The sequence below is a fragment of the Papio anubis genome, chromosome 7 (assembly GCF_008728515.1).
Source record: "Papio anubis isolate 15944 chromosome 7, Panubis1.0, whole genome shotgun sequence".
Lineage (NCBI taxonomy): Eukaryota > Metazoa > Chordata > Mammalia > Primates > Cercopithecidae > Papio > Papio anubis.
Window position 1 is genome coordinate 137,840,051 of NC_044982.1, and position 14,276 is coordinate 137,854,326.

Genomic DNA, 14,276 nt, shown 5'->3' on the forward strand with positions numbered 1-14,276 from the left:
AGACCAACAAGGCACAAGTATACATATGTAACAAACCTGCACGTTATGCACATGTACCCTACAACTTACAGTATAATAATAATAAATAAATTAAAAAAAAAAAAAAAATCAGTCTTCAAGAAAATGTGCATCTGATTTACTCTTCCATTATGTTGATGATTTTCTTTTTGACAGGAAGCGGGGTTTACCAAAAGACTATTGTACTCTGGTTACAGCCACTGACTTCTGAAGAATGTTAATAACAGAAGTTCTTATATTAATTTAATCCTCTTTTTAAAACCCTGGCTTGTATATTTGAAATGAGTTAATGATTTTAAGGCCAAACTGGGAAACAAAACAACAGAACTATGATTTTTGGTTCAATTATTTCATGGAACATGGTGTCATTTAAAAAAAAAAAAGAAAACAAAAACATGAGCTAAGACTTCTTCCGACCTGTTTGCTTAGCACATTTAGTTCATTAGCAGTACTGGGTTGATAGCTCCACAGACTGACCCATTCATTCATTCATTCATTCATTCATTCATTTCATTCACTCATTCATGTTCTATATTCCAATGTATTCCAAAAATAATTTGAGAAAACTTACAAAGATATACATAATACAAAAGAATAAATATATATTTATTTTATATGGAAAAAAAGAGCTGAAGTCAATGATCTCCTACAATGATGCTTTCTGGCAACACATCCACAATCCAACTGAGATAAGCAATGAAGCTAACAAAAATAATAGTGCGATATAGTCTAAAATATGCCCCATATTTCTTATAATCTTCAACAATCCCGTGAGACAGATATTATTTCTCTATTTAGAAAATAATAGTAGGCCGGGTGTGGTGGCTCAAGCCTGTAATCCCAGCACTTTGGGCAGCCAAGGCGAGTGGATCACTTGAGGTCAGGAGTTTAAGACCAGCCTGGCCAACATGGTGAAACCCCATCTCTACTAATAATACAAAAATTAGCTGAGCATGATGGTGCGTGCCTGTAATCCCAGCTACTCGGGAGGCTGAGGTAGAAGAAACACTTGAACCCGGGAGGCGGAGGTTGCAGTTTGCTGAGATCGTGCCATTGCACTCCATCCTGGGCAACAAAAGCCAAACTCCGTCTCCAAAAATAATAATAATAGTAAGTGACTTGTCCAAAGTCACTTAACAAGGCCAGGTGTGGTGGCCTCATTAATCCCAGCTTTGGAAGGCTGAGGTGGACAGATCACTTGAGGACATGAGTTCAAGGCAAGCCTGACCAACATGGCGAAACCTCGTCTCTACTAAAAATACAAAAATTAGCTGGGCATGGTGGCATGTGCCTGTCATCCCAGCTACTCAAGAGGCTGAGGAATGAAAATCGTTTGAACCCAGAAGGCAGAGGTTGCAGTGAGCGGAGATGGGGCCACTGTGCTCCAGCCTGGGTGATGAAGTAAGACTCTGTCTCAAAAAAACAAAAACAAGAAAACAAAGTATCTCAACTAGTTAATAACAGAGTTGGAAACTGAATCCAGGTCTTATAACTCTTTCTTGCTTCCCCAAGGCCACATTCTCAATGAGGTATGGATGATGACTATATCAAGTTACCCATATGAGTTCAAATCACTGATCAAGTCTTAGAAACACATTTCAAAACACAAACCTAGATCTGTGCTAGAAGTGAACATTCCAGTAATTTAAAAACACTTTGATAAATGGGTTCCTTCCAAACAAAAAAAGAAAAACATCAGAGAACTGCCCCCAAGAGATGACAGTGGGCTCTTTCTAAGAAGCTTTTGATCTCCAAGTTCCCATTCCCATTCTCTCTTGAACCAGTCACATTGCCCCAGGCACTTGATCCAAGAAAACTGGGCCAGTGATGTGTGGGGAGAAAGTCTGCAAGAGATGGCTGCAGCCCACAAGATTCAGTTTTCAAAGGCAGCCTCCCGATGTGCTCTTCTGCAGATTAAGGCAGTTCACATTCACTCCAGCAATATCCCACTTTACTGTGACATGAGTTGTCCAGTGAGCCCTCAGCTGGAGAATCCACACAACCAATTTGGTGTGTATTTCAATTAAGGATGAAATCTACCATATGCCCCCAATGACAGCTGCACAGCCCATGAGCTATTGAATTATGCTACATTGAGGGAGTCAAATAGAAAAGCCTCTTAAGCCCTTTGAAATTTGGCTTGGAAAACAGAAAGATGACTTTTGGATGAAGGAAATGGGTGGATAAGATCATTGTTGCTCAAAGACAGAGCTTCGTGAAGGCACTTGTGGCCCAGGTGACTGACCTCCTTCACATTTGTGAAGCAAGGCTATGAGTCAGGGCTATGGGTTATTTTGTCACAACTTTCTCACTCAGTAGTAGGGCGGGGAAATAAGAGAAGGCAGTTCTTTGTCCACATTCACCATTTTCTTTTCACCATGGCAAACATTAAGTATTCATATCAGATACCACTTCTGAGAGGTTCCTGAGCTCTGTTCCATGCTCTGTGGACAAGAAAGCAGGCAACAAGTGCTTTGTCCACAGTCATGGAAAGAGGCACTGATAAATAGTGCTAAAACTCTGTTTTAGGTTGGTTTCTCTCAGATGCAGGCCCTGTGACAAAAATTTGAGGGTAAGAATTTGAGGGGAAGGTGATCCTAAGAAACATTAATAGAGGAATGGAAAGTGAGACAGGAAGAGAAGTCAATATGAGGTATACTGATGTTGGCAGGTGAGTCTGGGCCTGCTGAGCTTCAAATCACAGGTCCTCTGGAATCTGTATGTGTAAAGCTCAGTCCTGTCCTACCATGGGCAAGAAAGCCAAAGTATTTACCCAATAACTCCCAGTTATCACTGATTGAGGCGGCTCTCAAGGATATTAACTCCTTAGCACTTTCAGGTTGTCCCAGACACAAACAAAAATACTAAGCCCTCTGCTCTTGGTCTGAGACTCCCTGGGTCTTCTGGTAAGAGGGTATGGTAGAGAAAGTGTTAAGATATTCATGAAGAACTCTCATCATCTCCTACTTTTTGGTCAACTTCTAGTCCATCCTACCTTCTCAAAACCTATCAATGGCAGCATTATGCTTTTCACCAACCATTGTGTCTTGAAGCTGCAGCCCTTATTGACTAAAAGCTTTTTCTTCATTTCCTTCATTCATGTGCATCTGCTCACAATGAGTGTTTACTGAGTGCCTATTACTTTCCAGGCCCCAGGCAGACAGCAGTGAGTAAGGCATACATGGCTCCTGACCACGTGCAGCTCACAGTCCACCAGAAAAGACAGAGGTTAAATTAAAACTATGTTTAACATAAAGAACTTCATCTAATTGTGATAAACTGCTATAATAGAAAAATACATGACATGGTAAGGGCACATAAAAGAGTGTTTAACCTAACTGAGGCCAGAAGGCAGTCAAGGAAAACTTCCTCAAAGTAATGAAGTATACGCCAGAAGGAAAACAAAAATCGAATCATAGAGAGCCTGTACCCAACCCTTACTAGGTCCAGTCAGAGCTTCTCTCATATCTCTCCCTTTTTATCCCATCCTCACTGATACTCTAGTACCTACTTCTCTTCAACCAAGGCAAAAGCTTCTGCTACCATATTAATATTTCTAACATACCTATAACAACCACTGCTTTCAAAGCCAAGCCTGGGTAAGCCTGAGCATAGCACTGAAGGTCCTGCCACAATCTGGTTCCACTAAACACATTACCCCTATTCCCCAGTATGTATGTCCTCTGCCATGCAGCTTGGACTCACCATTGCCTGAATACTCCATGCTAGAGTCTTGGCAGAGTATGCACTATTGAATCAACTGGCTGAGTGAAATTGGCTACGTTCTTGAGTATTTAATTTTTCTCTGCTCAAATTCAAGGAAACTGCCAAAACCCTGAGCATATTATGCCAACTTCTCCTCACATTCTATCACCAGACAAAGAATAAGTTTCATACTGACTACTAAGTGACAGGAACTAAAAACTCATGACTGATGGACCCTGACCAGACAGGCCCTGTAAAGAATCACTATGAATTTTCCTTGAAGTGTAAGAGGATCATATGAAACTCTCTCCTTCACTGCTTCTCATGTTGTCACAAGGAGCTCAGGGTATGCAAAAAGCAACAGTATAATTTCTCTTCCCTACTTGACTTCCCATAATACTTATTATGGGCATCACACATTTTATTATTCAATATAACTAAGGGATACTGTATAAGGAAAGCACTTCTGGAAACATTTAAGCCCCAACTATGTGTAAAATATGAAAAATTTTGTACCTACTAAGGATCCCTGGTTACTTTATCATAAAAATGTGCTTCATTAAAATATCATTTATACAAGTAGTAATTATAAATCTCTATTGAGTTTGCTTTGAAAAAATTTTAATTTTAGTCAAATGCTCTACAAGGCTCTGATTTTTTATGAATTTGCATCAATTAGCTTTTGAAAGCTGGTGGACAGAGAGAAAGAGACAGAGATAGAGACAGAGAAACAAGGTGAGACAGAAGTTGAGAATAGAAGAAATTGCTAGCATTAAGGCAAAACAAAGAAAAATTGTCTTTATTGGTTTAGTGTACTTCTCTATGTTAACTTGATTTAAAAAAAAAAAAAGTACTCTTTTTCCAAAAAGGATCTGAGAAAAATAGGAAGAAAGGAAAAATAAATGTTATTCATTACAACTTTGCCATGTGGAGCCCTAGCTGATCAGTCTCATTTTCAAAACTATCTTGACCTGGCCATTCTTCAACTGACACTTCATTATTATTGCTGGAAAACAGAAAGTTTGTTCAGACTGAGATAAGCTTTTTTTTAAAATATTTTTACATGAGAGTTTATTTATTTAATGAGACCATCTTCAAACAAAAATTATATTCATTCACATGTTGCCAAAAATGGAAGAATAGAACCATATTGCAAAGAAAATATGCTTAGTAGAATTCCAGTCTATATTCCTAAGCAAAAGCATATTCCTAATATCAATATCTCTGAGTAAAGTGCACATTAGCAGTTTTATCTTCATTTCCCTTTTGTATGAAACCTGGGATTTTAGTGATTTGCAGCAACATGATTTAGAAACATTTTCCATCTTGATAAAGTCTTTCATTTTTCTTTCTTCCACATTTTAAAAGAGAAAAATTCAGAGTATTTAAAACAATGTGTTTATCTACGTCAATTGGGAGGAGTGTGTAGCAAAAAGCCAAATTCAGATGCCAATTTTGCTGACCAAAGTACCTCTAAAATGCATATGGGGTTATGCAGTTAAACTGAGAAAACATCCTCAAGAACAGGAGGTTCTGCAGTGGATTAAGATCTTCAGCTACTACTGCTTCCAAAGGAGATGCCCTTTTTCTAGTTAACTCTCAGAAAACATTCCCACATCCCAGTAACTTTTACAACAGAGACTCAGCACCACAATTTCATCCGTCATTTTCTTCTTGTATCTTTGGGAGAGTAGTCACAACATGAACTGATTTTACATGTCTAATACTTATTTCAGCTCACCTATGGATCTGGTAGAGGATATCTAATTTCGTGATAAAACTTTGAAAACAATGTTGTGTATGCTTGAGGTCTCCTTAGGAAGGCAACACTTACTCATCAACCTCAAGATGAAAGGTCAACAAGACTAAGCCCTCAAACAAATAAGACACTAATTTCTTCCATCTCCTGAAAAGGGAAGTGTGTCGTAAAAGAAAAAAAAGTTCATCAAACCTTTGATATTAAAAAGTTTACAGCACTGTTTCTCTACACATATGCACTGATCAAATACTATGAAGAGTTCAACATTAAAGCACTTCTATTACATTATTTTTAGACATTATCTTAATAAGTAAATTTAAAAAATAAAACATTTAAATCATAATTTTTCAAAAAATGTATACCCCCCAAATATTCCAGAAACAAAAAACTTTATTTTCCTGGCTCAGTATATCTCTAATTTCCTGAATTTCCCAACCTCAGAGGATAGAAGTAAGAGGAGAAGTGCTAAGTCAGTAACAAGGGAAAACTACACTTTACACACCTCCACAGGATCTAGTCCAGTGTTGAGCATATAATAGGTACTTGTAAAAAACTGCGAAATTGTGCAAAATAAAGTACAGAGTAGGTGATGCAGGGAGTAGTCATTCATCTATTCAACAAATGTTTATCCTGTGTCTCTTCAGCTTAAGCACCACATCAAGCATTAGGGATATAAGAGTTAACAAGACAAACACCGCCTCAGTTCTCAGGTAAAACTGAATCTGAAAGAAGAGACAGACATTAAATAAATGATTGTGATAAGTGCCATAACTGAAAAATAAAGTGCTTCAAAATATAAAGGGGGCTCTAACTTAGTCCAGGAGTAAGCAAGTCAGGGAAGGCTTCCTTGAGGGACATTTAGACTAAGACTTCAAAGAGGGCTGAAGGAAGAATGTCCTGGGCAAGTGCAAAGTCTCTGAAATGTGAATGAGTCTCATGGCTGGAGTGTAAGGAAAGCAGGTGATGCTAAGAGATGAAGAGGATGAGGTGCACAGGTCTCAGATATGGTGGCTCTCCAGGTGGTGATATGGACTTTTTACTTTACTCCAACGAAATAGGAAGCTTTTGAAAGGTGTGAAGCAGGGGAATTTAAATTGTTTAGATTTAAATTTCTAAACTGTCATGTTGTTATTTAAAGAATGATTGGGAAAGAGATGAGCATGAATTTAAGGAACAGTGAGAAGGCTAATGTGATAGTCAATAACTGATGATGAGACCCATGGAAAAATATAAGGTATGGGAAAGATTGAGTTCAATTTCAACATGATCAGTTTGAGAGGTCTATGATTCATTCAAGTAAAGATGGTCAATAAGGCATTGGATATAGAGGTTTGGAGCTCAGCCAAGAAAGCCTTTGTTGAAGATGTTTATTAGGAAGTCATCATCATAGAGATGGAAGTTGAAGCTGAGGGCATGAGACCAACAGAAGAAAGACCACTAGAAAGAAGAAGACCAAGGCCAAGGCCTTGAAGAATACTGAATTTAAACATCTGTGGGAGGAGGAGTGAATTCCTGCCATCCCTTCGTCCCTGCCCAGGGCAGGTCAGTGCGGGGAATGGCTAAAACCCAAAAGAAATAGCAACAAAAATATAAGGGGGAAAAAACGGAAGTGAAGTATACTGGAAACCAAAGGAAGAGAATGTTTCAAGAGGGAAAGACTGGTTAACTCTGTTGAAAGGTAAGAAATAACAATGAGAAATAAGATGAAGACTGAAAAGGGTCCACTGGATTTACCAATGAAAAAATCTTTGGTGGCCTAAGAAAGAGTAAATTCAATATTATGGAGAAGGTAGAAGTGAGATTTTAGTAAATTAAGGAATAAGAGGGAGGTAGAGGAGTAAAGATAACACATATAAAGCAATTTTTGAGAAGTTTAGCTGTGAAGAGAATGAAAAAGTAGAAATAGAAATAGTAGATGGACAGAGTTGTGAGGCTTAGGGTAGACTTTTCTAATACAAAATGCTAGAATAGATAGAGTCTGATAGAAAGGATTTAGTAGAGAAATAGAGGTGAGGAACAGGCTAAAGATGGAGTGAGTTCCCTGCAGCCACACACGGAAGGGCTGGCTTTGACAGGAGATGCAGATATAGAGAGACATGCAGATATGATGGCAGGAAGCCAAAGTCTATGTGACCACATCTATTTCCAACATGAAATATGGGAGAAGATCACTTTTCGAAGTTAGGCTGAATCAAGTAATGGGTGTTTGAGAGAAGTAAAGAAGGTCTGAAATTATTACTACTGAGAAAATAGATTTCAGGCTGTATTTAGGACCTGGTAAAGGTTGGTAATCGTAAGTCTTAGGTGATATCTATCAGTATCCATCAGGAGATCAAAGCAAGCGTGGAAGAAAACACAGTGGAGCTCCTGACCCAGAATCCACTTCCTAGCCTCCAGCCTCAGTCCTCTCTCCAACTTTCTAGTCATATTATGAGCTATTCTGGATTATTTATAACATTCAATTCCTGTGTCACTTTTTGGATCACTGGATTACTTACTATGTGATCACATATTAACCATTTCCTGTTTCATAATCCCTCAACTTGAACTCAACTCTACTGCCCACTCTCTCTAGTCCCATGTCCTATGCCCCTTTGTATATCTTCATGCTGCTAGAACTACAATAGCTACCCAATGAAAACTACCTAAATAGATTTAAGGTTTAACTGTGGGGGTTTTCTAAAGAGAGACTTCCAAGACTCCCTGCTGGTTTGTGTTTCCCTAGTAGACATGGAAAAATCTTCCTGGGTACTGGGTGTGGGGGGACTGCACCAATCCTGTATTTTTGGAGTGACGAATGATAACCCAATACAAAAACTGCATCTTAGAGGACCAGAAGGGGTGAGGTTGCCATCACTTTTGTTGGGGAAACAAGACCAGCTGTGGTCATTCCCATCAATTGTCTTTCTCCACCCATAGACCTAACCCATAACTCTGCTTCACATATATAAGCTGCCCTTTTCTTCCCAGTGCCACCCCAGAAGAGTCAACTGGTTCATCTGTCTTCTGAGTCAGAAATCGGATTTCTCTGTACCCAAAGACCTTCAGTTGGAATGTTGCTGCAGTCAGAATGTTGACCGAAAATTTGGGGAAAGAGATAAAGTAATAGAGAACAATGAAAATAAAGACAAGAAAAACCTTACTTCAAGTTTCGCTAGCTTGCCAAGTTCATACCTTCGCAGCCAGCCGACACTCCATCACCCTGATATTGAACTGAGAAGTTGCTGCCTTATTCATCTCCACACAACTGTTGGCAATCACAAACACTGCTCCACTTGGGAGTTTTACATCAGTTGCCCTCAGGGGACTAAATTCTATCAACTTGGCCTGTTAGAAGAAAAATGAAAGGAGAAATATAGTTTATTAGAATGCAGAAAATGTTCAAGTGTTTATGTATTTATTTATCTTAACAAAGCATTTTCTCAAAAATGCATTCATTCATTCAAATATTACTTATTGACCTCCAGGTGCTATACTAGACACTGGAAATACAATGAACAAGAAAGACACTGCCACTCCTCTCATAGAGCCTACAGTCAAGTGGGAAAGACAGTCTAGTAGACAGACAAATACATTTCCAAGCTGTGTTACAATGGTAGCAAAGCACAGATGCTCTATGGACACAAAGCTGAAGCATCCGATCAGATACAGCCTAGTGTAGGCTCCACTCAGTTGAAAAGAGAAATCTAAACTGAGTCCTAAAAGATGAGCAAAAGTAGGGCAGACAGAGGGTTTCTTTCCTCAAAAAGCATGTCAAGAAGAGGGAAGAACTTAGGCAAGTCCTGGAGCAAAAAACAACATGGGATGTTAATGGCGCTACGGGCATGGAAATTTGGTCTGGGGCTTACAGTTTGAGGGGTGAGAAGTGGTAAGAGGTTAGGATAGAGGGGTAAAGCAGGGGTCAGATGGTAAAGTGTTTTGTAAGCCCAAAGAACTTGGACTGTGTTCAGATTTTATAGCTAACTTACATTAGTATCAGGACTCTGGCCCTCATGTCTGCCTGTTGAGTCTCATCCAAAACACCCAAAGTATTTTCTTAGTATTAAAACAAATTTCCTCATGCCTCATGTCTTTGGCTTAGGGGAATCAATAACAAATATTCTTAATAAGAAGGAATCCAGGTGTTCTTGGAAAATAGCCAAGCCTGTAGGAATCTGATGAAAAACTAAGAAAATGTTTTAAAGAAATGTTTGCTCTATTTTGGAAATGAGCAGCTTATGGGCAACAACTCAAACCTCTGCTCTGCCTAAAGGAGTTGATAGCCAAGGGGAAGTGGTATCCAGCTAAGGAATTCATTCCTGGCTTACTGTCAACATTCTTTTTCCCACCACTGAAGCCCCAAAAATGTTGACAAAGAAAAATGATACCAAAGGGTAAATTATAAAAAGAGGGACTATGAATATATGCGGTAAGAGAACTATGATTTGGGTTTAAAACCAACATGAGATTATAAAAATGCCATGAGATGGAAGTGATTTAGGACAGGAGCGGGAAATGAAGTTCCAATAACTAGGGAATTGAGAAAGCTCATCTTAACAATGAAGAAAAATAGAAGGGAAAAAGCTAGACACATGAGAAAAACAGACCTGAGGTATCATTCTGGAAGCGTAAGAGAAAGGCAATCAACATGAAATAGAGTAGGTTAACTGGTGGCAGCCTTGAGTTACAAGCAGCTGGGAAATAATATCCTACAATAGAGCCTAATATAGGAGGCTGTCCGTAACCAAGCATCCTGGGGCTCTCAGGGCCTTCCTCTCCAAGTAAATTTTTCCACTAGGAATTTCCAAATGGTTCCTATTTGGAATGCTACCTACAGTTCCTTCTTCTGCAAGAAATGATATAGACTGGTCCATGCCTCCTCCTTCAGTACCAATGTAACGCTCACTCTTGGCACAGATTTCTGCAAGTTCCACCTGGAAAGGTAAAAACTGATTTGTACTGTGAGTAGTCATAACCCATTTCTCATTCATTTCTTACTACAGCCATGACAAATAGGTTTGAATTTCAGTACCAACTCTGATCAACTAATAGTAGCCTGCCTGGAGCACTGCATTAAAAAGGGCTCCAGACTATAGGAAAACATAACAAAATCAATTAACAATGTCGGCTATGGGTATGAAGTAAGATACTGACTGTGCACACTATGTTTTTGTCATCCCTAAAAGTCTCCACAGAGCAAGCAGTTTCTACCATCTTTCTATTTACTCTATCCTTCCCTAGACTGGTATCACTGAAGATCTCATATGGGCAATCATTCATTTTTGCCTCAGCTTCCTTTGTCTCCCAACAGTGAACTATTCCACAGTCTACCCATAACCAAAGTGGGGTCATTAAACTGTATTTTCCTGCCCAAAAGTAATGAAGTCTCTCTGGCATTTCCATTAAATGTAAGAATCAGAACTGGTGTCATCTCATCAGACTCATCTTCCTCCCACCAAGATGAAGAGACCCAATAGATGCACACAGTTCTAACCCAAACTGAAAATCTTGAAACATCTGTTTAATAATCTTTAATGGTTTCTTATTGATTAAGAAATAAATCTAAACTCCTCAACCAGGCATTTCGAAGGCTTCCAAAATCTGGGACCATCATGCACATGAAATTGTATCATTTACCCTTCTTATCCAGTTAGATTTGTCTCTTTGACCATTCCACACGTTATGCAACTTGGTATTACTTCCTGTCTTCTCTCCTGTATAAATTGCACTTTTGTTCAATATCCAGTTTATTGGCTAGGTACTATAGATAAATCCCTGGGCTGACCACTCAAATCTTTCTTCATGGCTGGGCACTGTGGCTTATACTTGTAATCCCAGCACTTTGGGAGGCCGAGGCTGGTGGATCACAAGGTCAAGAGATCAAGACCATCCTGGCCAACATGGTGAAACCCTGTCTCTACTAAAAATATAAAAATTAGGTGGGCGTGGTGGCGCACACCTGTAGTCCCAGCTACTCAGGAGGCTGAGGCAGGAGAATCGCTTGAACCTGGGCGGCAGAGGTTGCAGTGAGCGGAGATTGCACCACTGCACTCCAGCCTGATGACAGAGTGAGACCCCTTCTAAAAAAACAAAAAAACTTTCTTCATTATGGAGTCTTCTTCAAATATTATTCCCATCATGGTGTCCCCTTTTTCTAAACTCCTAAAACATTTATAGTTAGTATCACCTAATACACTACTATTCATTCATTCATCAATTCAGTTTTTCTTCCTTGTAAGACTTTATTCAGGCCCTTATTTCTGTTTTACTATATGATGTTTCTAGAATAATTATTCTGAAACACTGATATAATCATCTCTTGCCTGCTTGGTTGTCAACACCTTAATGCTCATAGTCCTCAGCATGGTACACAAGGTCTCTAATGACTTAACCCTAGTGCACTTCTCCAGCCTGCTCTCCCACCACTCCTCCTGTAAACCCTAGCTCCAGCCATGAGGGATACTAAACAAATGCTGTTCTTTACCACCCAGGCTTTTTCATATCCCATTGTCTTTACAATATGATTTTCTATTCTCTTCACTCAATACCCCCCTACCCAGCATTCCCAAGTAGTCAACAATTCAAGCAGCACCTTGCTGTGGAACCTGCACCACCACCCAAATGCACACATACCACATAACTCCTCCTCAGCACTCCCTGTTAATAACTCTATTATCATGTATTGAATATGCTTTAAGTGTGGATCTACCTGTCTTTTTATCTACATGTCTGTGAGAGTCCATGCAGGACCTAGACCAGAGCCCACTTAATATGAGCTGAATCACAGTGTTATTATTGTTCCTTGTTTCACGTTTCTATCACATCTGTTTGTTGTGAGAGATGAATAAAGTACGGTGTTTCTTTTGTGTCCCTTACTTCACATAATGCCAAACACATAGTAAATATTAGTAAACACCTGCTGCTTTCAATTTCTGAGAATAGTTGCCCAAACACCATCTGACAGATTCTGCAAGTGTCACATTCTTTGTTGGTCATGTGGATTCACTAACATTACCTTTGTCTTGTGACATGAGGTAAACTTAGGATTTTGATGCAATAGGCATTGTTCACGGCCTGCTGACACACAGAGCCAGTGTCCATAATATGTACATTAAAAATAAATTAGTAACCAAAAGATCAAAACACTTGGATTTAAAATGTAGAGAAACAACATACCCAGATGAAGCAGTACATTCATCATTACGTAAGAGATGATGGAACCTGGGTGCCCATCTAACTGTGACCCTGGGCCAGTGTCAAAAGTCCCCTCCCCTCAACAGCAATAACAGCCACATTTACTGAGTGACAGTATGTGGTAAGTATACTCAGTACCTTGCAATATTTCTTTTGTAAGCATTATCTCCTTCAAACCTCCAAACAATGTTCTGCTTATCCCCATTATAGAGATGAAAAAAATGGAGTTTAGAGATACATAACCAGAAATGGAAGAGCCAGGATTTGAACCTCATCTGTCTGACTCCAAAGCCTGTATTCTTTTCTCACTGGACTTCAACTACTCCCTGCACAATGGAGATGATGCAATCTATTTTTCACTACCTCAAAGGGATATGAAAAGACAAATGAGATTCACCAAAATTTAAGTATCCTCCCTCTTAAGAGGAAAAAACCATAACATCGAGAAGTTTGAGAAGTTTATGCTTAGTAATTATTTTTTCCATTTATTCATATTCTATTAACAATGCTAATGGTTTTAGTAGTTAAGGTTTATTGAGCATTTATTATGTGCTAGGTAGTGTTCTAATTGCTTTGCCTGAATTATTTATTTCTCACACAACCCTATTGATATGGTTTGGCTGTGCCCCCACTCAAAAGTTCATCTTGAATTGTAATCCCCATAATCCCCACGTGTCAAGGGCAGGACCAGGTGGAGGTAATTGGATCACAGGGTTGGTTTCCCCCATGCTGTTCTCATGAGAGTGAGTGAGTCTCAGGAGATCTGATGATTTTATAAGTGTCTGGCATTTCCCCTGCTTGCACTCACTCCGCCCTGCTGCCCTGTGAAGAAAGCACCTGCTTCTCTTTTGCCTTCTGCCATGATCGTAAATTTCCTGAGGCTGCCCCAGTAATGTGGAACTGTCAGTCAATTACATCTCTTTCCTTTATAAATTACTCAGTCAAGTATTTCTTCATAGCAGTGTGATAACAGACTAATACACCTATAAACTAGGTCTCTGCGGTTTACAGATTAGGAAACTGAGTGGGTTTATTAGTTGAGACTAGGCTAGTAATTATTAAAGATATAATTCAAACTCAAATCATCTGACTCCAGCACCCATAATCTTAACCACCACCATATATCACCTCCTATCCGTAATAAGGAGAAAAATACCCACCTCCCTAGCCATAGTATTATTGTAATGATCCAAGAAACTAAAGTTTAAAACTTCAAATAAAAGCACCTCATAGTGCTCTAAAGTACTACACAGTTGTTGTTATCTTTACGTGACGAATAAGGAATCATCTGATTTACACAAGAAAGCAGCTAAGTCCCAAGCCAAACGTAAAGACAAGTTGTAATTACTAGAGAATATAAGACCATTTTTCAAGTGTTCAGGGAGATAGAATTTAAAGAATCTGAATGCCCCTAAAACATTCTGCTCTCCATCCCTTCCTTCAAAATCCTAATGACTGAGAATCATTACGGAAGACAATTTGACTGCATGGGAAACTTTTCCAAAGTGTATAACCAATAGGCTTGTATCTATTCAGACTTCTGCCCTCTGGACAGTTAGAAGAAACCTGACATTATTTACAGATCTTTTAAAGCTACTGAAGATAGTTAACAAAGCTACTT

The 14,276-nt window shown here is 39.1% G+C and overlaps 1 protein-coding gene across 12 annotated transcripts in view; it reads right to left on the reverse strand.

Moving 5' to 3' along the window:
* Positions 1 to 14,276, reverse strand: part of GALK2 (galactokinase 2) — a 244,345-nt gene that overhangs the window by 108,570 nt on the left and 121,499 nt on the right. For 10 of the 12 annotated variants that reach the window (XM_021940543.2, XM_017960600.2, XM_017960602.2 and 7 more), the window contains exons 6-7: positions 10,297 to 10,395; positions 8,657 to 8,809 (exon numbers count right to left, since the gene is read on the reverse strand). The exons of 1 other annotated variant lie outside the window; for it this stretch is intronic. In XM_021940543.2, coding sequence (XP_021796235.1) covers positions 8,657 to 8,809; positions 10,297 to 10,395 — 252 coding nt within the window. The remainder of the gene's footprint in view (positions 1 to 8,656; positions 8,810 to 10,296; positions 10,396 to 14,276) is intronic. One more of the 12 variants, XM_021940541.2, reaches the window with a different exon arrangement.